Source organism: Trichechus manatus, unplaced genomic scaffold (genome assembly GCF_000243295.1).
Source record: "Trichechus manatus latirostris isolate Lorelei unplaced genomic scaffold, TriManLat1.0 scaffold00009, whole genome shotgun sequence".
NCBI classification, from domain to species: domain Eukaryota; kingdom Metazoa; phylum Chordata; class Mammalia; order Sirenia; family Trichechidae; genus Trichechus; species Trichechus manatus.
This window is the reverse complement of record NW_004443945.1, coordinates 33,158,939-33,183,021: the sequence shown is the minus strand read 5'-3', so window position 1 is coordinate 33,183,021 and position 24,083 is coordinate 33,158,939. Positions and strand designations below refer to the sequence as shown.

Here is a 24,083-nt window from a genome sequence, read left to right as displayed (position 1 = left end):
GGATAGAATTGACATTTTCACAATGTTGAGTCTTCCTATCCATGAGCAAGGTATGTTTTTCCACTTATGCAGGTCTCTTTTGGTTTCTTGCAGTAGTTTGGCAGTTAATGGGGATCCTTTGTATGTAACTGTTTGCTTCTTTCTCACTACTTTCAGGATTCTCTGTCTTTAATTTTTGAGAGCCTAACTACAGTGTCTCTTGACGTAGATCTCTTTGGGTTTCTCTTGCTTAGGGTTATTTGAATTTCTTATATTTGTGGATTCATGTCCTTCATTAGATTGGCGAAGTTTTCTGTCATTATTTCTTCAAGTACTGTTTATGTCCCTTTCTTTCTCTGATCTCTTCTGGAATTCTCATGATGTGTATATTAGGTCTTTTGTCCCATAATTCCATTAAACTGTGCTCAGCCTTCTTGAAACTCTGTTCTTGTTGCTATTTAGTGTCTGTAATTTTAAGTCTCTTATCTTCTAATTCACTGATTCTTTCTTCTGCCTGATTAAATCTGTTTGTAAGTCCTTCTATTGTGCTTCTCTTTCTAGTTGCTGTCCCTTTCTGTTGCAATTTCTCTTTTTAGATCCTCACTTTGTTCTTGCATTGTTTTCCTTATTTCTTTTAGCTCTTTGTCCATGTTTTCCCTTAGTTCTTTAATTATGCTTAATGTTATTGTATTATATTCTTCCATTTTTTTCATTATTTGGTCATCCTTAGATGTGCTTTCACTCGCTTTATCATGTTTATTTGAATGGACCATTGTTTCTCTGTTCTTTGTGTGTTTCATTGTTTTTTTCTTGGGGCATTGGGATTTTTGATGGTGTTAGGTTTTTCAGTTTTCCCCAGTGTCATGGTTTGAATTATGTCCCCCAAAAAATGTGTATATCAATTTGGATGGGCCATGATTCCCAGAATTCTGCGGTTGGCCTCCATTTTGTGATTGTAATTTTATGTTAAAGAGCATTAGGGTGGGATTATAACACCATCCTTACCCAGGTCATATCCCTGATCCAATGTAAAGGGAGTTTCCCTAGGGTGTGGCCTGCACGACCTTTTATCTTACAAGAGATAAAAGGTAAGGGAAGCAAGCAGAGAATTGGGGACCTCATACCACCAAGAAAGCAGTGCCAGGAGCAGAGCGTGTCCTTTGGACCTGGGGTCCCTGCACGGGGAAGCTCCTAGTCCAGGGGAACACTGATGAGAAGGCTGACAGAGGGAGAAAGCCTTTCCCTGGAGCTGGTGCTCTGAATTTGAACTTTTAACCTACTTTACTGTGAGGAAATAAACTTCTCTTTGTTAAAGCCATCCACTTGTGGTGTTTCTGTTGGAGCAGCACTAGATGACTGAGACACCCAGTATTTAGTATTTTTGCCTATACTACTTTCTGCTAGAAACTCTAGGTGGGCAGAGCCTTTGGCCTTTGCTTACCATTTCCTGTCTCTCTCTGTGATAGATTCTTCTCCCTCCTTGGTTTAATTGGGTTTCAGAAGTTCCAGATCTTGTTTTTTAACTTTTAGTATCTCCCAGACACACCAGAGAGCACGCTGTGGTCAGTCTGTCAACCAGGGGGCACCACCACTGAGACGAGGTATGGTGTACTAATTAACGAGGGGTACATCCTCTCTCTGGTTATTACTCCCTTCCCTTCTCTTTTTCTGCAGTCACGTTTTTAGTCAAAACCTACACCCACTGAGCCCCTTTCAGGGCTGGGTGTTGCGCTCCAGTTTTGCCCAAGATTTCCTTCCCTGCTCTGTGGGGGCTGCTTATATCTGAGCTGGCATTCAGGGGAAGCACAAGCCAACTTTCCTCTGTTTCAGGAGGAAGGGGTGCTGGCACTCCTCCGAGAGATCTATCGTGGTTTCAGAGCCGCAGTGGCCCGGTGGTAGTTGGGGGAGCAGTTTCCACCTAGGTGACCCACCTCCTGACTCCACTGTAGGAACCTTCTGTAGGAGCCTGTATCAGTCCAGCAGCTGACTGGTTGGGGAGAGGTAGTCGCATTCAGAACGAACCCTTAGGGAGGTCTGCCTTGTTGCTGTCAGTAGCCCCCTGGTAGATTTCTGGCTGTGTATGCAGCCTCCACTCAAGATGCCTGCTTCCTAGCACGCAGCAACCTTAGACAGCAGTCCTCAGTGCTAATCGGAAGTGGGGGCAGACTAACCCAAATTGACCCCCCAGGGAAGGCTTGTCCTTTTGGTTTCAGAGGCCTGAGCTATGGGGTGCCAAAGAGGCAGGTAGAGTGCTGACTATGGGAGCTGACTCCACTCCAGGGACCTTCTGTAGCAATTCACTGCAAACTTACAGGTGCAGTGTCTAGGTAGGCAAGGAGTTGTCACGCTCTGAACGGACTCCTAGGGAGGTCTGTCTTGTTGCTGTCAGAGTCCCCTCTGTAGTTATGTTAGCTGTGGGTGTAGCCTCCACTCAAGATGCTTACTTCCTAGTACATAGCAGCCTCAGTTGGCAGTCCTCAGCACTGACCGGAAGGGGGAGCAGGCAGCCCCACAACTGACTCCCCGGGAGGTTTATCCTCTTGTGTTCAAAGGCCTGAGCTATGGAACGCATAGGGAAGCAGGTAGAGTGTTGACTATGAGAGCAGACTCCATTGCAGGAGTTTTCTGTAGCAAATGACAGTAGGCTTGGAGCCAGCAGTATCTGGATGGCGGAGGTGCTAGCATACTCCAGTTGGACCCCCAGGAAGCTCTGCCTTGTTAATTTTAGAGCGGAAGCTTCGGGTTCTTTCTCTTTGTACAGGCAGAGGGTGTGTTGGTTAGGGAAACAAGCTCTTTTCTGGGGCCACTTCCCCAGTTCACAGCAGCCAGTGGCCTGGTGGCTGGAGGGAGGGGCGGGGACGGTGGGAGAAGCAGTTTTCCTGCTGTACGCGACTAGTTGTTGATTCACTGATTCTCACCTGTTTGTGGTTCCCCACTGCTTTCCTCTCTTCTCTGATTCAGAGTTCTTCAAAGCCAAGCGCTTTTTCCTTGTTGTATTTCTTGTGTTTGTTGGGGATGAATGGAACAATGGTCTATTTATGCAGCCATCTTCCCAGAGTCCCCCTTTATTGCCCATTAGTATAATTTTTAAAGTTGAAAAACATGTAATCCCTTTAAAGAGTAAGTTCATATATTGGTATGACTGACTCAAAATAGCTCTAGAGTTTGTCTTATTTTCCGTAAGGATTGGAACCGTGTGCTTCTGGCAAAGCCTGTTACTTCTTTTGCGGTACGGGTGTTTCATAAGACATTTTAATAATACCATTGTTTGAACTGCTTTATGTGCTGTTTACAGAGTTCAGTATAATTTTGTTCTCATGTTCATGAAATCAAAGTAACGGTAACTTCTTTAATGTTCTAATTAATAAGTATTACTGGTACCTCTTTACTCCTGATGCTACCCACCATGCCTTTACCTTTCTTGCTCCTCTTCAATCTTAGGTATATCAGTTTAAACCTCACTCTTCCTGGTAAGCCTTCTCTGACCCCTTAGACTAGTTTGGGGTACCTCCCCAGTGTTTGACACTGTCTACTGATTCTACTGTAACAGTCACCATACTTTATTGTAGTTGCTTAATTATCTCATTTCCCAGTATGTGACAGACTTGGTCAGGGTGGGTCTGTGTCTCTTGGCTCACCATTTTGCTCTTAGCTCATAGTCTGACTTATAAAGGAGAGACTATATAACCATTTGTATAGATTGAGGAAGGCTTTGGGAGGGAGAAGTAGAGTGTTTTTTTTAAATTGGATGATGTGTTATCACTCAATTTATCTTCTATTTTTCAGCGTTGATTGTTTGTAGACCGTGATTTTTCTTATGTCTCAAGGACTGTGGAATTGACTGGTTTTCTAAATCTGATAAATAGTGTCAAAGACAAGGAAGTATTTCTTTTTGGGGAAAAAAATCACAGTGTAGGTAAATGACACAATTTTAATGATACTTAGTTTTTTACCTTTTTTTCTTGCTATGAGGTTGTGAGGGAAGACTTCTAAGTTCCTTACATGTCAGATTGGTAACCCAATTCTAATGAATTTGAGAGATATATCTGTTTGGAAGTACCTAGGTCTGCTCTATTCTTTTAATCAGAATGATACTTTGTAGGGATTGAATACTGAAGTTTCATGTCAATTGAAAAATTGGTCTCATTTATTGAGTGTTGTGAGGCCCACCTTTTATTCATAGGGTTTCAGCTCAGTGATTTGTGTATCTGATGAGAATCTGGCCCTCTTTCTACATTACAAGGAAGAAGTTAACATCTGAAGTAGTTGGTAAAGAAACTAGTATGTGGGGGGATTATATCTGCCAGGTAAGCTCCTTGGAAATCTCTTCCAGTGGGTTTTACATGTGTAGTTACATTTTAAATGTTTTTATAATCTATATATCTTTAAGGAATGGACTTAATGTTTCTATTTCTTATGATTTTATGTGAACTTTATACTCAACCTTGTTCTGAAACCATGCAGTTTAAAAATTCACACATTGAAGCAAAATTGCTGTTTTACTTTCCATTTTTAACAGATTGTTTCCAGTAAGAAGCTAACTAGACCACTGATGCTTAAAAATGGCAGACCTGCAGGAAAAGGGACCATTACGGTAAAACAAGATACTTTTTTTAAAGTTTGTCTTGAAAGATCTAGCAAAAATAGGACACTGAAACTACATATCAGGCAAATATGTTACAACCATACTTTTTCATTTGACCCCATATGCTGCACTTCTTCTAGCCTTGCTTTGTAGTGGTCACAGATGGGAAGTGTGTTTTGCCAAAAAAGACAGAAGGAGAAAAATGCAGTGTGAGAATCCCTTCTTTTAGTTTTTAAGTTGCCTGTAGAGGTCAGGTGCATACTGATGATGCTTGCCTTTCCCCCATGGAAGGGTAAATTCTCAAGTTAGAGAAAAACTGCTAAATAATCTGAATGGATCAGTTTGGCTCTCTACAAAACAAGCATCACCCCCTTGAGATGACAGAAACTTTCTATAACGGGTTTTATTTCAGATGGATATTACATTATGACATGGCCATTGAATCCTCTGAACTCTTTTTTTTTCTTTAAATAATATTTTATTGTGTTTAAGATGAAAATTTACACAGCAAATTAGATTTCCCTTTAACAGTTTTTATACAGATGGTTCCCTGCCATTGGTTCCAGTTTTTACTATGTGTCAGCATTCTCATTATTTCCATTCTGTTTTTCTGTTTCCATTAATCTAGGTTCCCTTCCTCTCCTTGCCTTCTCATCTTTGCTTTTGGGTAAATGTTGACCATTTGGTCTCATATAGTTAATTGTTTAAGGGAGCACAGTACTCAAGGGTGATATTATTTATTTTATAAGCCAGTATATTATTTGGCTGAAAGGTGACCTGCAGAAATAGCTTCAATTCCAAGTTCAGAGGGTATCTTAGGGTGATAGTCTTGGGGGTTCCTCTGGTCTCTATCAGTCCAGTAGATCTGGCCTTTTTTAGGAATTTGAGTTTTGTTTTACATTTTTCTCCCATTCTATCCTGGACCTTCTGTTGTGTCCCTGGTCATAACGGCTGGTAGTGGTAGCCGGGCACCATCTAGTTCTTCTGGTCTCAGGTTAGAGGAGGCTATGGTTTGTGTGGGCTGTTAGTCCCATGGACTAGTTTCTTTTTTGAGCCTTTGATTTTCTTTGTTCTCTTTGGCTACATACGAGTAGAGACCTGTACTTGTATCTTAGATGGTCGCTGAATCCTCTGAACTCTTAACCATTTTTTTTTGTGCTTGCACTCTCCTGCCTATGCCCTCACCCAAATTTTTTCATTGCTGATTGTTGGCCCTAGGCAAATGAATATATGCACTTGTCATGTTTTACATGTCAAATTATATAATGTCAGACTTTTAAGTATGGTATCTCCTAGAGTTTCTGCACACGTAACCACCTCTTGGAGTGGTAGTGTGTCTGACAATGGAACTCTGGCTCCTCGAGAGGTCTATATTTGAGGGTTATGGTGATTATCACACACAATTCTCTGAGCAGCTGTTTTGTTGCTCATCTTGATTTTGGGTAAGTGTTTTAAATTTCCTAAGGCATGAGAATGTGCACCTGTTGAAGGTGTTAACTTTCCTGGGACAGAGAATATTATCAGTAGTTAGCTTTATTGTTCTTGGGGCCATGATTGTCTGGAATTTTATTTTTAAGTAGAATAACTATTTCACTTACATTGCATGAAAAACACTGATCTGCTGTATCAATTTTAGAGAATTCTCTAGATAGAATTTACTTCTGTTTCTCAATGTTCGGAGAGCATTACATAGTGTTAAGATAGCAGTCCTGTGCAGAGGATATCCTTCAGTCTTCCAACTTGAGTTTTCTCTAAGAATGGAGAAGATCTAGTTTGGGCAACAACATTTAAAAAGGAAGTTGCATAATGCAGATTTGCCATATTTTGGGAAAATAATTCACACACATAAAAGAGATAATGGTAAATCTTTCTTAATGGTACCACTTTATTATTAAACATTTTAGAGTACAATTTATTCATTTACTCTATATTAGGATAGATTTTATACATTATTAGATAACAGAATAAATCAGCACTTCATGAGTGTATCAGAATTCCTAAAATGTATTTTCTTTCACTTACTTTGTCTACTCATAGATTTCAGCTGAAGAAATAAAGGATAACAGAGTGGTAGTGTTTGAAATGGAAGCAAGAAAACTGGATAATAAGGTGGGTAGTTTGTGCAGATTTCAATAAGAATATCATGTTTTTCTTCGCATTGATTCCTTTTTGAGAAAGTAATATTGTCAGTTAATATTATGAATTCCATCTTTCAGAGTATCAATTAGGACATCAATTACTTCCAAATCTGTCTTTCTGTATGTGTGTGTTTATGTGGCATTCCTTCCCCTTCACCTCTCTCCTCTAGATCAAATCAAAGGGTTTGTCAGGCTTATAAGAGGAGTTGAATACAAGCATTAATGTTACTGTAAAAGTTATGTGAGAGTGTGTAGTTGGTGTATCTCTAGGAAAAAAACACGAAGTCCATGTTTTATTAGTTATAGGTCAGTTACCTCCTTTGCATTCAAAAGTCAGTATTTTGGGCCCAAAGTCCATCAAGTGGGGAAAAGACAGTCTTTTTAAGAAATGGTGCTGGCAAAACTGGATGCCCATCTGTACGCAAAAAAATGAAACAGTACCCATACCTCACAGTATAAACAAAAACTAATTCAAAATGGATCAAATACCTAAGTATAAAGCCAAAAGCTGTAAAGTTCATAGAATTAAAAATAGGATCAACGCTAGAGGCCCTAATACACGTCATTAGCAGGATACAAACCATAACCAACAACACACAACACAGACTGGGAAAAAATTTTTGGCCATTACATACCAGACAAAGGTCTAATCTCTAAAATCTGCACAAAAATCCAACACCTCTACAACAAAAGGACAAATAATCCAATTAAAAAATGAGCAAAGGAAATGAACAGACACTTCACCAAAGAAGTCATTCTAGTGGCCAACAGACACATGAGGAAATGCTCACGATCACTGGGCAGTAGAGAAATGCAAATCAAAACCACAACGAGATACCATCTCACCCTGGCACTACTGGCACAAATCAAATAAACTGGAAATAACAAATGTTGGAGAGGCTGTGAGGAGATCGGAACTCTTATGCACTGCTGGTGGGAATGCAAATGATACAACCATTTTGGAAAACGATATGGCGCTTCCTTAGAAAGCTAGAAATAGAAATAGCATATGATCCAGCAATCCCACTCCTAGGAATGCATCCTAGAGAAATAGGAATCGTCACAGGAAGAGACATATGCACACCCATGTTCACTGCAGCATTGTTCACAATAGCAAAAAGATGGAAACAACCCAGATGCCCATCAACAGATGAATGGATAAACAAACTATGGTACATACACATAATGGAGTACTGCGCAACGATAAAGAACAATGATGAATCTGTGAAACATCTCATAACACAGATGAATCTGGAGGACATTATGCTGCATGAAATAAGTCAATCACAAAAGGACAAATATTGTATAAGACCACTACTGTAAGAACTCATGAAAAGGTTTACACACAAAAAGAAACGATCTGATGGTTACGACGGAGGGTTACAATAGATAAGTGGTAACTTGGTGAAGGGTAAGACAGTGCACAATACTGGGGAAGCCCTCACAACTTTTACAAGGCAAGGTCATGGAAGCTCCATAGACACATCTAAACTCCCTGAGGGACCGAATTGCTGGGCTGAGGGCTGTGGGACCATGGTCTCAGGAAGCATCTAGCTCAATTGGCATAACACAGTTCATAAAGAAAATATTCTATATTCTACCTTGGTGAATGGGGTCTTAAAAGCCTGTGAGCAGCCATCTAAGATACTCCACTGGTCTCACCCCTTCGGGAGCAAGGGAGAATGAAGAAAACAAGATACAAGGGAGAGATTTGTCCAAAGGACTAATGGACCACAACTACCATGGCCTCCAGCAGACTGAGTCCAGTACAACTAGATGGTGCCCGGCTACCACCACTGACTGCTCTAACAGGGATCACAACAGAAGGTCCCAGACAGAGCTGCAGAAAAATGTAAGACAAAATTCTAACTCACAAAAAAGACCAGACTTACTAGCCTGACAGAGACTGGAGAAACCCTGAGAGTATGGCCCCTGGATACCCTTTTAGCTCAGTAATGAAGTAGTCACTCCCGAGGTTCACCGTTCAGCCAAAGATTAGACAAGCCCATAAAACAAAACGAAACTAAAGGGGCACAATAGCCCAGGAATGGGGACTGGAAAGCTGGAGGGGACAGGAAATCTGGTATAAGGGAACCCAGGGATGAGAAAGAGTGTTGACATGTCGTGGGGTTTTTAACCAGTGTCATAGAACAATATGTGTACTAACTGTTTAATGAGAAACTAGTTTTTTCTGTAAACCTTCATCTAAAGTACAATAAAAAGTAAAAAAAAGTCAATATTTTCGAAGCATGAGTAATAGTATATAATAACTCAATAATTTAGTATTTAAGGTAGATTAGAATAATTCTTTTAGTGATTTTTTTCACTTAATTCTACAATCTAAGCAATTTTTCCATCATTTGGATTTACTTTACAATCTGGTTTAAAAACATCTTAGACTAGTAAGTAGTCAGGAACCTTTTTTTTTACACATGAATTTACAGCACTATTACCAATTCAAATTTAAGATTACAGGGCTTTATTTCTTTTATATTTGTCCCTTTTTCTCTTATGCTGAAAATCTTGGTTCCTAAGAATATTAGCATGATAACTTATCTGATACTTATGACCATAAAAGTTCCAGAATAAAAATATCAATATTAAAATTAACAATATTTCTACTGAAAACAGTTTAAGCTTTCTTTGTATTCCTTGTCTTTAGGGTATATTGCACTTGGGTGGTACAGTCAAATTTTAATGTTTTAAGGAAATAATTTTCTGTATGGTTATGCTGTCGCCTTGATAGTTTCGTATTTAAAACTCTTTTTTAGAGCAGTTTTGGTTTCCAGAAAAATTGTACAGAAAGTATACAGTGCTCCCATATACCCCCCCCTTCCTCCTGCATAGTTCCTCCTATTGTTAGCATTTTGCATTGTGTGGTACATTGTTGTAATTGATGAACCAGTATTGGTACATTATCATTAACCTAAGTCCATAGTTTACATGAGGGTTCTCTCTGTGTGTTGTACAGTTCTGTGGGTTTTGACGAATGCATAGTGTCATGTATCTACTATTATTACAGTGTCATGCAGAAGTTTTAACTATCCAAAAAGTACTCTACCTATTCACTCCTCTCCTCTCCCCCTGACCCTGGCAACCCATAGTTTCCTTTTGCTTTCGATATTTAGGGATTGCTTAAAACAATTTTTTTTTTATTTAATTTTGTTTTATAATAATGTAGAGATTTACATGGTTCTAAGGTCAAATCTACTAGACAAAGTATATTCAAGATATTTAGCTTCTTCCCTTGTCTGTTCTATCCTGTTTATAAATTTTTAAAATTTGTATTTTGTGGTTTAATTCTTCAGTTTTCTGAAAATAGAAATTTTTGTATGTGTATGTATGTGTGTGTATATTGTATCCCCTCCCCACCCCCGACCCCCAGCCCTTAGGTAAGTGTACTTGTTCTCTCCTCCACTTTGCCTTTTTTACTTAACATATGGTGGAGGTCAGAGTCAAAAAAAAAAAAAAGCAAAACCCATTGCCATAGAGTCAATCCTGACTCATAGCTATCCCGCAGAATAGAATAGAATTGCCCCATAGGGTTTCCACAGCTGTAAATCTTTACAGAAGCAGACTGCCACATTTTTCTCCTGTGGAGTGGCTGGTAGGATCAAACTGCTGACCTTTCGGTTAGCAGTCGAGCACTTAACCACTCTGCCACCAGGGCTCTCTGGAGGTCAGACTCAAGGACTTTTAATTCTGCTTTGGACAACTTAATGAACTTTTACAAGATGTGTTTCTGACCTACAAAATGGTAATAATAATATTCTGGTTTTCTCAGAATTATTTCTGAGACTAGTTGGGCAGGACATGTTCATGTGTCTTTGAAAAGTTACCTTCTCTGTGCATAATGCTGGTGTTAGTTTTGTAAAATAAAACGTAGAGAGACTTATTACATTTACTGAAGATTCGTTTTAGAGGTAAGGTTAAATTGAAAAGTTCTTCATACTCTTTGTGTTTGTATTTTTGACTTGATCAAATTTTGTACTGAGGAGGGAAATAATCTTAGTTCTTAAGTCAATACTGAGGTTAATTCAAGACTAAATTAAATCTTCAGTTCAGGGACATAGCTGCATATGTTACTGGGAGATTAACCAGTGTCCTTTCATTTTCAAAAATAATGAATAATATTTACTGAAAATTATGCAAATTTCAAAATAAAGATAAAAGTGAGAAAAGAAAATCATCCATAATCTCACCACTGAGCTTAACCACTATAAGCATTCTGTACATCCTTTCAGAATTTAATCCCTGTGCATAAGTGTGTGTATATAACAGATCTCTATAGGGTTGAATTTTATCTATGTCTAGGAATACCAGAGAATGTGTTGTGTTGAGGAGGAGGATGATACATATATTTTTGAATAGTCACTGTGCCTGAGCATTGTATAGGAGTGCTATAGTAAATTACATAGGAAATAGAAAATGTAGTTTGTGCCCTTCAGGTGATTCTATTTTGTACTCCACACATCTGCCTGCTCTCTTGTGTGTGTAAAGTGTATTGTGTTGGTGAAAGGGTATTGGACATTGTAGGGTTAGATATGATGTCAAGGTCCAGATCCATCAATTAATTATATATGTGATCTTGGAAGTCATTTATCCCTCTGAGTCCATTTTCTCTCTTATAACTGACATGGTCACCTCAGAGAGTTGGTATGGCCAATGTTTGAAGTATCAGTTATATAAAACTATTCACTGCTATGTGAATTAAAGCTGCTAATAGTGTTGTCATGGATGTGCACAGATCTCTCTAAATCTATCATTTTCAGTCAAAATAAGCCAAAAACAACTTTTATTGATTATGGGCCCTTTTGATCATATATTTTAAAACCATCATGTTTTTCAGAAGTATGGGTGTGACACACAGGATTATGCACATTTATCACAAACACCTTAATAGTTCCCCCTAATAAACTTCTGCAAGCTTATGTTTGTGAGGAAGGTGACAGAATTTGCACTTATTGCCAATATATATCTGTACTATAGGGTCAGACTTCAGGTGGTTGTTAACATGTACAAAATGTGTTTAGACATGGTTTCAGAGAAGAATAATTAATTTTTTTGTTTTTAATGTAGGATCTATTTGGAAAGTCAGATCCATACCTGGAATTCCACAAACAGACATCTGATGGAAACTGGCTAATGGTTCATCGAACAGAGGTAAATACCTAAGTTTGAAAAGTAGGAGGGAGATTTCCTTTGGAGTTGTAGTAATCTCAGTTTTTTGTTTAATTACATATTTATAAAAATGTCAGTCTGAGTTCAGACTTACTTACAGCCAGACATGAGTTTAGCACCATCACTTTCATTTTTGTTTAAAAATCAAGAGGTGTTACCATGCTTAATTATTAGTCAATTTTTTGTTTTTGAAAAATTCTAAACCCTGAGAGAATTTAAAGAACACTAAAATATATACCTAGATTCACCAAGTGGTCATAACATCACATGTACATGTTCTCTCCTTCTGTCTTTCTATCCTCCTCCCTGGGTATACACGCTCATGCACACATACATAGAACTATCCTAATGTAGGCTGCAAAGACATCATGAATCTTCACATTTAAATGCTACTGCAGGAATCTCAAGAGCAAGGACATGCTGCTATTCAACCACATTTGAGAAAATTAACAGTGAAATAGTAACATTATCCAATATACGAGTCATCTTCAGATTTCTGCAGTTGTTTTATATGTATTGTATTTTCATTTTTGTTTGTTCAGGATCCAATCAAAGTTCACATACTACATTTGGCTATTCTGTCCCCTGTATAGGACTGTTCTCCTTATGTGTTCATGCCATTGAATCTCTTGAATAACTAAAGCCAGATTGTCTAACATTCTGGATTCTTCTATTTCCTCACCATTAGAGCTAAGTCAAACATTTTTGTCAAGAACACCTTGTGAGTACCTTCCTCTGCATCATTGGGAACCCATAGTATCAGATTACCCAGTATTGATGATGCTAAACGTGGCTACTTGATTAAGCTGTTGACCATTAGACTTCTCCATTATGAAGTCCAACTTTTTTCCTTTGTACTTTATAAGTAGTTCCTGGTGTGATACTTTGAGACTGAGTGAATAACCTGTTCTCCAACATTTCATCTCGTGGTTTTAGCATCAATTGATGATCCTTGCCTGAATCAATTATTATACGCTTGTATAATAGTGATTGATTTTCTAAATTTTTTATCTCTTTTACATATATTAGCAGGCATTCCTTGTTCCTCTCTCCTCTCTTTTTGATTTTTAGTGTCATTGTAAACTTATGGATTTTTGTTTTATTCATTGTGTTATAATTTGTTTTAATTATTATTATTTTTGCTGCTCAAATTAATACACATTTGATCAAGTGGAGCTCCTTCAAATGGCTCGTAGGTTCTTTTAACATGGCCCCATTAATATTTAAGCGTTCTCTTGCTTTATGTTCAAATATGTTCTCAGTTCATTGTACTTTCCCTGTCTCAGATCTGGAATGAGCCATTTCTTTTAAGAAGGTCTATTCCTTTTAGCAGGACTAGTATTTAAACACCAACATCTGGGTGCTGGTTTTGCACATTGCTACTGGTATGTCATAGCTTTTAAGTCTTTCAGTGGACACAGCTGGGAAATGTTTGTGTATCTATTTATTATGTGTGTATATATATGTTAAAATTTTAAATGATGAATTAAGAATTACTTCTCCAATTCAAGTCCAGCACAACAGAGTTCTTTCTCACCTTTTCTCATTGCGTATTTGAATCATCTGTCTCCTGCAATGAAAATCCTGGTTTCTGACAAAATCAAAATACCATTTTCCTGCTAAGTACACAAAGCAGTTTCAGTGCTTTTTCTGTATCCTAGTTATATCAATATTTCACTAACATTTCAAAGTAATAGCATGTAAGGATAATTTGTTTGTATATATTTGGTTGAATAGATGAACTGCATTTGTGCACATTCCTGTTTTCCCTTTCTATTTTTATTTCCTATTTAGCTCAGAAGCTCTTCGTGAACATGTGAAGCTTTAATATCTTAGTGTATAGTAATCATCTGTAGTTTCCAAGTGTACCTTTTAATGGGTGTATATATTGCCCATATAATGTTTTTTCCTTTCCTTGGAATGTACCACAACTGGACAAACTGTCACATTTTTCATATAACAGTTGTATAATATTGTCCTAACTAGTTTTTATTTTGAAACAGTTGGGTGACTGAAGAGGTAAAGGATGAATGGTGAGAGTATTGCAAGGACCTAGAAAGGCAAGAGCAAAACGTTAATAAACTAAATATTTTTCTAACTAGTCTTTGAAACTTCATTTTTATAGGTTATTAAAAACAACTTGAATCCTGTGTGGAGGCCTTTTAAAATCTCTCTTAACTCTCTGTGCTATGGAGATATGGACAAAACCATTAAGGTAATTTGGAATTATATAGACATAATTAATATACATAATATACATGTAAACACGTACTCACCTATTTTATAAAATTAATTGATTTGGTAGCATTTAAAGAAAGTTAAAAATATTACAGATACCTGTAGGGTTGAATTTTATTCATTTCTAGGAATGCTAAAATAAAAATCTGTCTGGTAAGTAAACTAGTCATTTTGAATGAGTAGATATGTTTGCCTAATCTGTTGACCTAATGCTTAATCAAACATTGTGAGTTTACTTTGCATTTTTTTAAAATAACATGTCCAATTTAAATCTTTTTTCTTTAAATTAGATTGTTTTTGCTCTCCGAATAGGAACCTTTAGCTACATTCTTTGCCTTTGGTGTATCTCTTGCAGATAAAAGTAGATGTTACCCTAACTAAGAACCCGGAGTTCATCCTACCCTTAGCAAGATAGAATAGTGGTGGCGTTCCGTCCTTATTTACAGAGTGAGATATAATTCGTTGAAAGCTTTTAGGCTTTAGTTTTAAAGTGTTAGGGAAATACAGTGGGAATAGGAAGCAGCATCAGATTTCTTAGGTTTTTATTTTTTTATTTTTAATTCACAGCTATTTACCCAAAAAAACAAACAAACAAAAAAAACTTAAAAGACACTTTTATGCTAGTGGCATTACTTCTTTTGATTCTAGATAGAAGCCTTTTTTTGTGTTCAGAGGTCAACAAACCAAGTTTTGTTTTTTTTGTGTGTTTTCTTGGTAATATGGTGAAAGTAGGAAAGGTGATGTCACGGAACAAGTATAGGATTTGGAGTCAAACCACAGTTCAAGTGTCCTTTAACCAGCTAAGGGATCTTGGTCAGATCATCTAACTTTTTGACTCATATAATGGAGATAATAATACTTGTCTTTCAAAAAAAAAACAAAAAACCAAAAAACCTAACCCAGTGCTATCCAGTCGATTCCCACTCATAGCAACCCTATAGAATGCAGCAGAACTGCCCCATAGGGTTTCCAAGAAGCAGCTGCTGGATTGGAACTGCCAGCCTCTTGGTTAGCAGCTGGGCTCTTAACCTCTGTGCCACCAGGGCTCTGCCTTACAAAAAAAATTAGCATTAAATTAAATGAAAGTGATAGTTTTGTAAATTGTTAAACATAGTGCGGATGCCGTTGTTATTGAAAATGGCTTCATTTCTTTCATCCATAAACATTTGACCTCAGTTTGCAGAGGACTTTAAAAATCCACGTAACTATGGTTTGTATGATATTTCAAACAGCATTGAAAATATAGGTACAAAATAATTAGAAAAGTAGCTTTAAAAATTACACTTTATTGTTGTGTAAAATCAGGAACTTTTGCTTTTCGCATTAAAAGTAGCAAATTGAAGCTTTATTAGATCTGCAAAGGCAGGAGAGACTGGGAAAAAAATGCCTAAGCCATAATTATTTGATTGTCATGATGTGTTAATAATGAAACAATGTTTTTTAAATTTTTACTCACAGTGGCATGCTTACAGGGCTATTTTATTATAGTAAGTAAACTGATTTCGTGAGCTTTCTCTGATGAACGTCTTCCATTCTTAAATGTTTCTCAGTTTATTTTTAACTACACACAACTTGGTTTGCCACTTCATCGCTGACTTTATTTCTTTAATTCTGTATTTCTTTGCAATATCAGAAAGTCATACATCTGCGATTCTTTTGGTGTTTGGAAATTGCTATAGGTGTAATAAAGAGTTCTAGAGCAGAGTCAGAATCATTGGTAATTTATTTGTTGCAGTGTTAACATGCCAGTGCTATTACTCTAGCATGTATTATTCCATAAGTTCAAGTGAATAAGAGAAATAATCATGCATGCTATCACCTTGCCTAAAATGGGAATGCCTTAGTGAATGTAGTATTGTGGTGTGTGTGTTCTTTTGCACATGTATATATATATATCTGTATATGTATATATATGTATATATATCTGTATATGTATATATGCACACATTTAAATTTCACAAGCACTGCTGATAACTGTTATTTAAACAGCCAGTAAGTACTGGTCTTTGAATTCTTGAGGAAGAGAAATTAAATGACACAAATCATTATATCTTTTTACCTCAAAGTGTATCTAAATATATGCCAGCATTATAAATACTACATCTTTCGTTAGCACCAAATATTTGCCTTCAGGGGTGCAATAGGGAACTTTTCCTATGAATTTAATAAGAAAGTTCAGTTTAAAAATATTTTTTACATTACTTAATGTTGCAGGCAGTCTAAACATATGAACAAATTTAACGTTTCATAAACTTTGCTTAAATGAAACCTTGACCTTATCAGAGTTTGATTTTTTATCTTAGGTATAAATTGGAGTTCTCTAAATGCAAATATAAAATGTAAAGTTCTGTTTTCCATAGCTGCAATATCTTTAAAATACATGAAATTATTAATATATTAAGAGAGTTCATTTCCTATCTTAATTTTAGTTCCTCTGAAAAAAACTGTTAAAGTCATTAATTTCCTTTTGACACATTAAATCAGTTAATGTGGGCTTCCGGTTTAAAAATTGAATATTGTCTATGTTAGAGAAGAGTCTAACTGTCAGAAATGGTCAGTGACCAAAGTTAATTTCTTTAAACAAATTAGAAACCGCTTACTGTTATTCCCAGTTGAGTTCTAAATTTGTCTGTTTTTATTGATTGATTTTTAGTCTTCTTGAATAATAGTGAAAATACAAGTAAGGAATGATAGACTTCCTGTTATGGAAAGCACTCCATTCACAGAAGTGAGAAGGAAAAAAATCACTTTGGCAGATGCACATATTGTAAATCCTGAGCATTTTAGTTTGGATTAATGCATCTTTGTGAAGGATAATAGCAAGATGGAGATGTCTGTTGGCTGAGGGTGAATGCAAATTGCTTCTCAGTTAAAGGCTTTTATTTTAAAGCACAGGATCTAAAAGGACTTAAAAGTGTCCTTAGCTCAGCTTTACTTACCCTGTGTTGGTTACCACACAGGGCATACAAGACTTTTAATTTAATTCCTCCAAGTTTTAGCTTTGCGAAATGGGAATTAATAGTAACAGGATTCCTAACTGCCTACCTCACAAGGCTATTTAGAGAATATGCACAGTGCACATAATAAGTGTTTGCAGAAATGAAATAATCTGTTTTGAAATTATAAAGCACTATGAAAATGTTGATTATTGACTGATCACAATTATGGTCATTTTTGAGCTTCCCTTGAAAACCTCTGCTTGCTAACAGTTCACACTGCCTTATTTTTCTCCTGGCAATGAATATTCTAGTATTCTAATGAATATTTACTTTTTTGGCTATGTCTTTCAACCTGGCAGAAAACTATATGCAGCATTAAATACTCTCACCTCTCTTCTGTCTGCTTTCAGAGAGGACATTTAATGAGAGCCAGAGCTAAGACTAGAACTCACCCTGTCTTACGTGGAAATAGAGTAAATATGACCTGGTGTAGTTACTTCCTCAGTAGATTGAGTACTCTTTCCCCGGAATTTTTCTTTCTGTTGTAAGTTTGCGACCCTCAGAATCATGCAAATCTGACTTTGTTATATCTAATTGCTAGTCAGGCCTCACCAGACTGCAGTTAATGAAACACATTTTCCTTAATTCTAAATGATCCAGCATTAGGTTATACAGTTTTTAGCTCCCTGGCATACTGACTTCCTTTCTTTCTCCAGATATAATGCTTTTAGTCATTGTATAGTCATACCAAGATAAAGAAGTGGATGAGAAAGAAGGTGAAATTCCATTTTGCCCTTTATCACCATTTATAAAGGGCATGATAGAGGAGCCAGAAACTGCTGAATGTGGAATTTAAAAAGTATATGTGTTTTCCATCTGCCTGTGATCTATCCTGGAACCCCATTCCAAGAATAGCTGAGGTTTAAAAGTATTCCGGCACTTCTCTGGCAAGTTAGTTCTTACTTCTCCAAATAGGGACTATATAGTAAATATTTTCAGTTATTTTATTAAAAAGACACTTTTTTGTGGGTTCCATTTATTGCAGCCAATCCTTTTTAGAGAGACTTATGTCCATTTTTATATATTTTTATTTCCAGGTAGAGTGTTATGATCATGACAATGATGGGTCACATGATCTCATTGGAACATTTCATACCACCATGACAAAACTGAAAGAAGCCTCCAGAAGCTCACCTGTAAGTTCTGTCTTTGTCATTTGCACATGTATTATGGTTTGGCTTTGTATTTATATATTTCCCCCCCTTGCTATAGCAAACATTTTTCCATATTTCTAGTCTATATTACACATAATGCTTTGAAATCTATGTGTTTTGTTTAGTAATTAGATAATCCAAAATTTGTACTTGGGGTATAAATTTACATTTATAATTAGAGGTTTGATTTCCTTTGACTTAAAACAATATATATGGCTTGTTTGAACAAGTTAGCTTGAAGACTTCTGGCATTTCACTGGTCATAATAATTAATATTTACAACACTGGACAAATACCTGGGCTTAGGGTTTTTATAATCCTCTTTTTTGTCTCTTTTCTCTGACTTGTCCTAGCTCAAGGGAAGGACAAAAGCATGATTTGTAGTACCTCAAATTATTTAATATTAAGCTGCCATCTCATGGCAATGACGTTGTTGAGATCATTTGGCTGCCTTAACTATATTCAGTGTATTATTTAGCATTCCAGAGAATTTCTAAGGATGCTTCTGAGTGTTTCTGTGTCTAAACCAATGTGACAAAAAACTATTCCAGAGTGTTTAATAAGTAAAATGTATAAATTGCTTCCATCTTATTTACTTTTCTAGTTTTCACGAGATACATTGTTAATTTTCCTTGTAGCTTGCTCATAACGGAATAATAAGAATTGTTTCTTAGCTGCTTAGGGACTTGACTAATTCTTATGTGTATAGCATTTGCTTTCACAAATAAAAATGTGGTGTTTAAGAGGTTATGGTCAGGTGAGAAGGTCTATTTATTTTATCTAGTTGTGTAATTGAGGTGACCTGAAAGAAGATATTGATAGTTTTAGATCAAAACTGAAAAACTAAATAAAATTTACAGGTCATTTGATTTAAATAGTGGGAGAAATGGGTTTTAAACTAACATTGTGGGACTAGATTTTTCAGTAGGTCATGTGAAGATCTCTAGTTCTGTCCTTACTCCCTGGTCATGAGGCTAGGTATACTAAGTAACCCGTACTTACATGTTGGTGAAGTGGGAAATGCTTAAGTCACTCCTAATGGTTTCGATGCAAAGACTGAATTGGGTTTGAGCTAACAGTATTTAAATTAAAACTACGGTCAAATTCAGGTGTAAGTATTCTGTTTAAGGATTTTCTTAAAGGCAGGACTAATGGAGGTGGTGACAAGCTGAACATTTAAAATAAAGCAAGTTAACCAAAGTAACTAAATATGGAGAAGTGGCCTGTGTTGTTGTTTCACTTATTTCAGTTTATTTCCCAGATTGAGTAAATGACCCGCTTTTAAAAGATGATACTAAACCAACAATTGTATGATTCTTTATGGGTCACGTAAAGCTTTCCTAAATCTGGCTGACTTGAGTCTCCCCTCCTTCTTTGACAGAATGAGGCCCTGGATGTTGCTGCAGTGATACTGTTTACCTGCGTTTGCTCCTCAGGGCGAGGGACATTTTTCACCATCTTTGTGTTCTTAGTGCATGGCACAGTGCCTGCCACTTGGTAGACACTCTGTAAATGGGGAATGAATAAAGTGAAGTAATCCAGCTTTTTATCAATGAGAATTCTGCTTATGACATTTCTGCATCTCTGATATTTAGTAATTAATGTTTATGATTATGACTGAAACGCTGGCAAGATCCTGAACCATCAAGGAATTTGTTTAATATAATTGTGTTTTGTATTAACATTGAATTAAACATGCTTTTCTATGTTTTGATTCTTCAAAAAGTAGTAATGCCCGTCTAAATTACCTCAGTTGCTTTCTGTTAACCAGAAGAGGTGACTTACCAAGTGTTCACTGAGGATCTATTATGTTCTCATTTATTAGGCAAGACAGTGAGAATTTAGAGGTGCAGCTTGAAGGTGATTATACCCTAGTTGTGAAGAGAAAATTAATAAAATGAAACAATTGAAAATAATACAGAGTATGTAACTAAATTTTATATGATTGTAAGAAGTTTAAGGAGATGGATGAAGATCAGAGAAGATGAGAACTGTAATGGATAAAGGCGTTAGAGAGGAGATTGACTTGAGCCAAGCCTTGAAATATGGATAGGTGGCTAAGAGGTGGAAAGGAAGATTATGCTGTTTGGGGGAAGGAACTATGCTAAGGAGAGATGTTATGTATTAGACCTATTTCTAACACATATTCCCTGTGGAAAGAGATGATCTTTGATGCATATTTACCATAGAGTTGGATCTTCACATATTTCTGTTTTCTGACAGTAGGTTTTTCCTGCCTTTCTAAACAGCATGTTCTTGCTCTTTGTGTGGATAACAACTAGTGGTCATGTTTTATTTCCTTTATTATAAAGAGGAAAGGTTATACTTGGAGCACTTGTAGGGATATTTATTACTTACAGAAGGAAAGTTATACTTAGGTACTGTTTTTTCTGTGTGTGTGTTAGATACTCTTTTTTTAAATTGTACTTTAGATGAAGGTTTACAGAGCGATTTAGTTTCTCATTAAACAATAAATACACATATTGTTTTATGACATTGATTGCCAACCCCACAACATGTCAACACTCTCCCTTCTCGACCTTGGGTTCCCTATTACCAGCTTCCCTGCCCCCTCCTGCCTGCTTATCCTTGCCCTGGGCTGGTGTGCCCATTTAGTCTCATTTTGTTTTATGGGCCCGTCTAATCTTTGGCTCAGGGGTGAACCTCAGGAATGACTCCAGTACTGAGTTAAAAGGGTGTCCAGGGGCCTATACTTAGGAACTATTGTATATAATTTTAGGTGTGCTTTGACTGTTGGAAGATTAACTGATAAATATTTCACATATGTAATGTATTACTTATTTCAGAGTTTTGTTTTGGAGCGCACCTACATCAGTACGTGGTTTGATTCCAAGAGAAAAAAGTCATTCATTTAAAGTCACTTTGACATTTCTGAATTTGCCAGTAAAAATCAACATTTTGCCCTTTCTTTGTACAGGTTGAATTTGAATGCATAAATGAGAAAAAGAGGCAAAAGAAGAAAAGCTACAAAAATTCAGGTGTTGTCAGTGTGAAACAATGTGAGGTCAGTTTGGTCTTGGCTACTTATTGTAATGTCTTGAGATCGCATTTGGAGTTCTTTTATCCGTATCAATTGTACCCAACAAACACTTGGATTTTGGGCAGTTGAAGGTCACAAGAACATCTGGGCACCTTTGAGGAAAAGAAGAGGGTAGGAAGTAGTAAAGAAATCCGTTAAGTAAGTTTGATTGCAAGGTTTGACAAGTTTTTAGCAAAGGACAAGGAATACTAAAGTATTCCATTCTCTTAGGTAATGTGAGGCATCATGGTGTTTTCTCACCCCATTAGTAGAAATAGCCTCACCCAGTGCTTCTATCCTGATGGTTGTTTCAAGATGAGATGTTATGAGTAGAGGGAAAAATCTAGGAGATTTCTTTCAAGGTATGGTGAGCTTTTTAAATCTTGATTACTATGCTTATTAAAGCCGTCAACATATTAGACTCCTTACTAATTTCTCAAACCTTAAGGTTAGTATATTTCATCTTTGGCCATTAATATCCTAATCTTAACATTGCTTTTAAGAAGTAAAATCTTATAGATTCATGATGCGTAGGGGGCAGGATTGCCTTTAACTAGAATGTAAAGGTGATTTCCATGTGTTTATATCATGTGCTGTTCAGTTAAACTTTATATCATGTGTTGTTCTGTTTACAAATCTGTCCCAGTATTAGGAGATTTTCAGTTTTGATAGTTTACATTTTGTTTTTAGATTATAGTGGAATGCACATTCCTTGACTATATCATGGGAGGATGTCAGCTGAATTTTACAGTAAGTAACACGCTGGAGTTTTCAAAGCAGGCTGTAACATGTTGCTTCCTCTGCATTTTGCAGCATTGTTTATTTTACTACAAAACTGACTTTATGATGAGATTTTTACAGTCTTCTCATTGTGGTTTCCTCTGACAGGTTGTCTGGGTTTACCACGGAGCTTTCAGCTTTGTTGATAATAAGATCTGTTATTCCCAAGAGAAAGCAGATATGTACAAACTGGTGGTTATCTTGCAGTGATTTAAGTAACAGAAAGCATTAGTCTAACAAACGTGCAAAAACAACCCCTTAAGTCTAAGTCATGGATGTAATAGTTCATGATTGAAGGCAGCTAGAAATGTAGGAATAGCAGGTTGTTTCATGCTAAGACCAAATAGAAGCATTAATGTATTTAATTGTCTGTGGAAATGCTGATAGGCTCAAGTATTTTGTTAGGAAATGACAGTAGCAGGCTCTGGGGTAATGATTATGTTTCATCTCCTGAAATTTCTTGGACATCAAACACATATTCCTGCCTTCTCATCAGTAAGGGCTGCAATTGTTATTTGCAGGTGGGAGTGGACTTCACTGGCTCCAATGGTGATCCAAGTTCTCCCAACTCCCTTCATTACATCAGCCCTAATGGTATTAATGAGTATTTGACTGCTATCTGGTCTGTGGGGCTGGTCATTCAAGATTATGATGCGTGAGTATGGCTTTGGAAAAACTAAAGTATTTGTTTTCGTAAGTGTCCCAATAGGGCAGTTTCTGTTTTATTGGCCAGTACCCTGATATTGTTGGTGGGGATGAGATGTTGGAGGGAAATAGCTTCCTCCTTAAAATTCCTCTTACTTATTCTACTTTGCTCTTTTGGGGACGGCATGAGTGTTTACCTTGGATCTTTTATCTCTTGTGATGATCAGTTAAAATATACTATACGTAGCTTGCTTACTTAATAGCTTGCTGAAGTCCAAAAGGCTCCTGGCTTTTTAATCTGGTTTCCTTGAGGTTTATTCATTAGGCATAAGTTGTCTGTGTGATTGAGGTCCAGGTCTATTTCATAAACACTAATAAAGATACTTCTTAACATAGAGCTACTTCTTTGGCAGTCATTGTCAAATTATTATTTTTTTAATAATGACTTTTAACAAGTGCTGAAGAATTTTTTCTAATTGCTATAAAACATTTTTAATGGAGTCTCTGTTCAGTCGATTTAAATAGGTCCTCTTGAAGATTTATTGAACAATAGAAAAAAACTGCGTTAGTGTTTTTTCTTTCCTGAATCTGTTAGAGCACAGGATAAATTTTCACTTGTTTTTGCCTATTGTTATTTTATGATAAAAGCCTTTACATATTGATGGAACTTTTCATTAATCTTACAGTATTTAAAGGGGTGACATTTTCAGGCAAATGCAAACAAATCTAAAGCAAGAGTCACAATTATAAAGTATAATTTAAGGCAAAAGTCATTAAATATGATAACTGTTCTACTTTACAGAACACTTCACTGTGTAATCCCAAATGAAAATATAATCATGGAGAATATAACCAAAACTCTGTTTTGTAACAGAGTAGTATCAAAGTATTTAAAATGAAAACAGCTAGAACTGTAATGAGAAATTGAAAACAACACAGTTGTAATGGGACTCTTATACAAAAAGTAGAAGTTTTACAGGGTTACTTTCTTATCTGAGATTGCCACTTGGAAGTTAATAACAAAACAGCTAGAGAAAATTTACCACAAGGAAATGAAAAACACTCTTAAATAGCTCTTAGATCAAAGAGTAAATCAAACTGTAATGGGAAATAAAGGACAATGGGAAAGCTATATATGATACTGTCTCTATAGAGAGGAAAATATTTTTTTATTTTTTATTATACTTTAGATGAAGGTTTACAGAACAAATAGTTTCTCATTAAACAGTTAGTACACATATTGTTTCATGACAATGGTTAAGAACCCCACGACATGTCAACACTGTCCCTTCTCAACCTTGGGTTCCCTATTACCAGCTTTCCTGTCCCCTCCTGCCTTCTAGT

At 36.5% G+C, this 24,083-nt stretch overlaps 1 protein-coding gene across 3 annotated transcripts in view; it reads left to right on the top strand.

Moving 5' to 3' along the window:
• CPNE3 (copine 3) overlaps positions 1-24,083 on the top strand; it is a 93,718-nt gene that overhangs the window by 31,208 nt on the left and 38,427 nt on the right. For all 3 annotated transcript variants that reach the window (XR_002823089.1, XM_004370791.2, XM_023726097.1), the window contains 8 exons: positions 4,499-4,573; positions 6,602-6,673; positions 11,782-11,865; positions 14,009-14,098; positions 18,158-18,256; positions 21,213-21,299; positions 22,005-22,064; positions 22,616-22,749. Coding sequence is in view for 2 of the 3 variants with exons in the window: in XM_004370791.2 (XP_004370848.1) it covers positions 4,499-4,573; positions 6,602-6,673; positions 11,782-11,865; positions 14,009-14,098; positions 18,158-18,256; positions 21,213-21,299; positions 22,005-22,064; positions 22,616-22,749 (701 nt within the window). In the remaining variant the exon portion in view is untranslated. The remainder of the gene's footprint in view (positions 1-4,498; positions 4,574-6,601; positions 6,674-11,781; positions 11,866-14,008; positions 14,099-18,157; positions 18,257-21,212; positions 21,300-22,004; positions 22,065-22,615; positions 22,750-24,083) is intronic.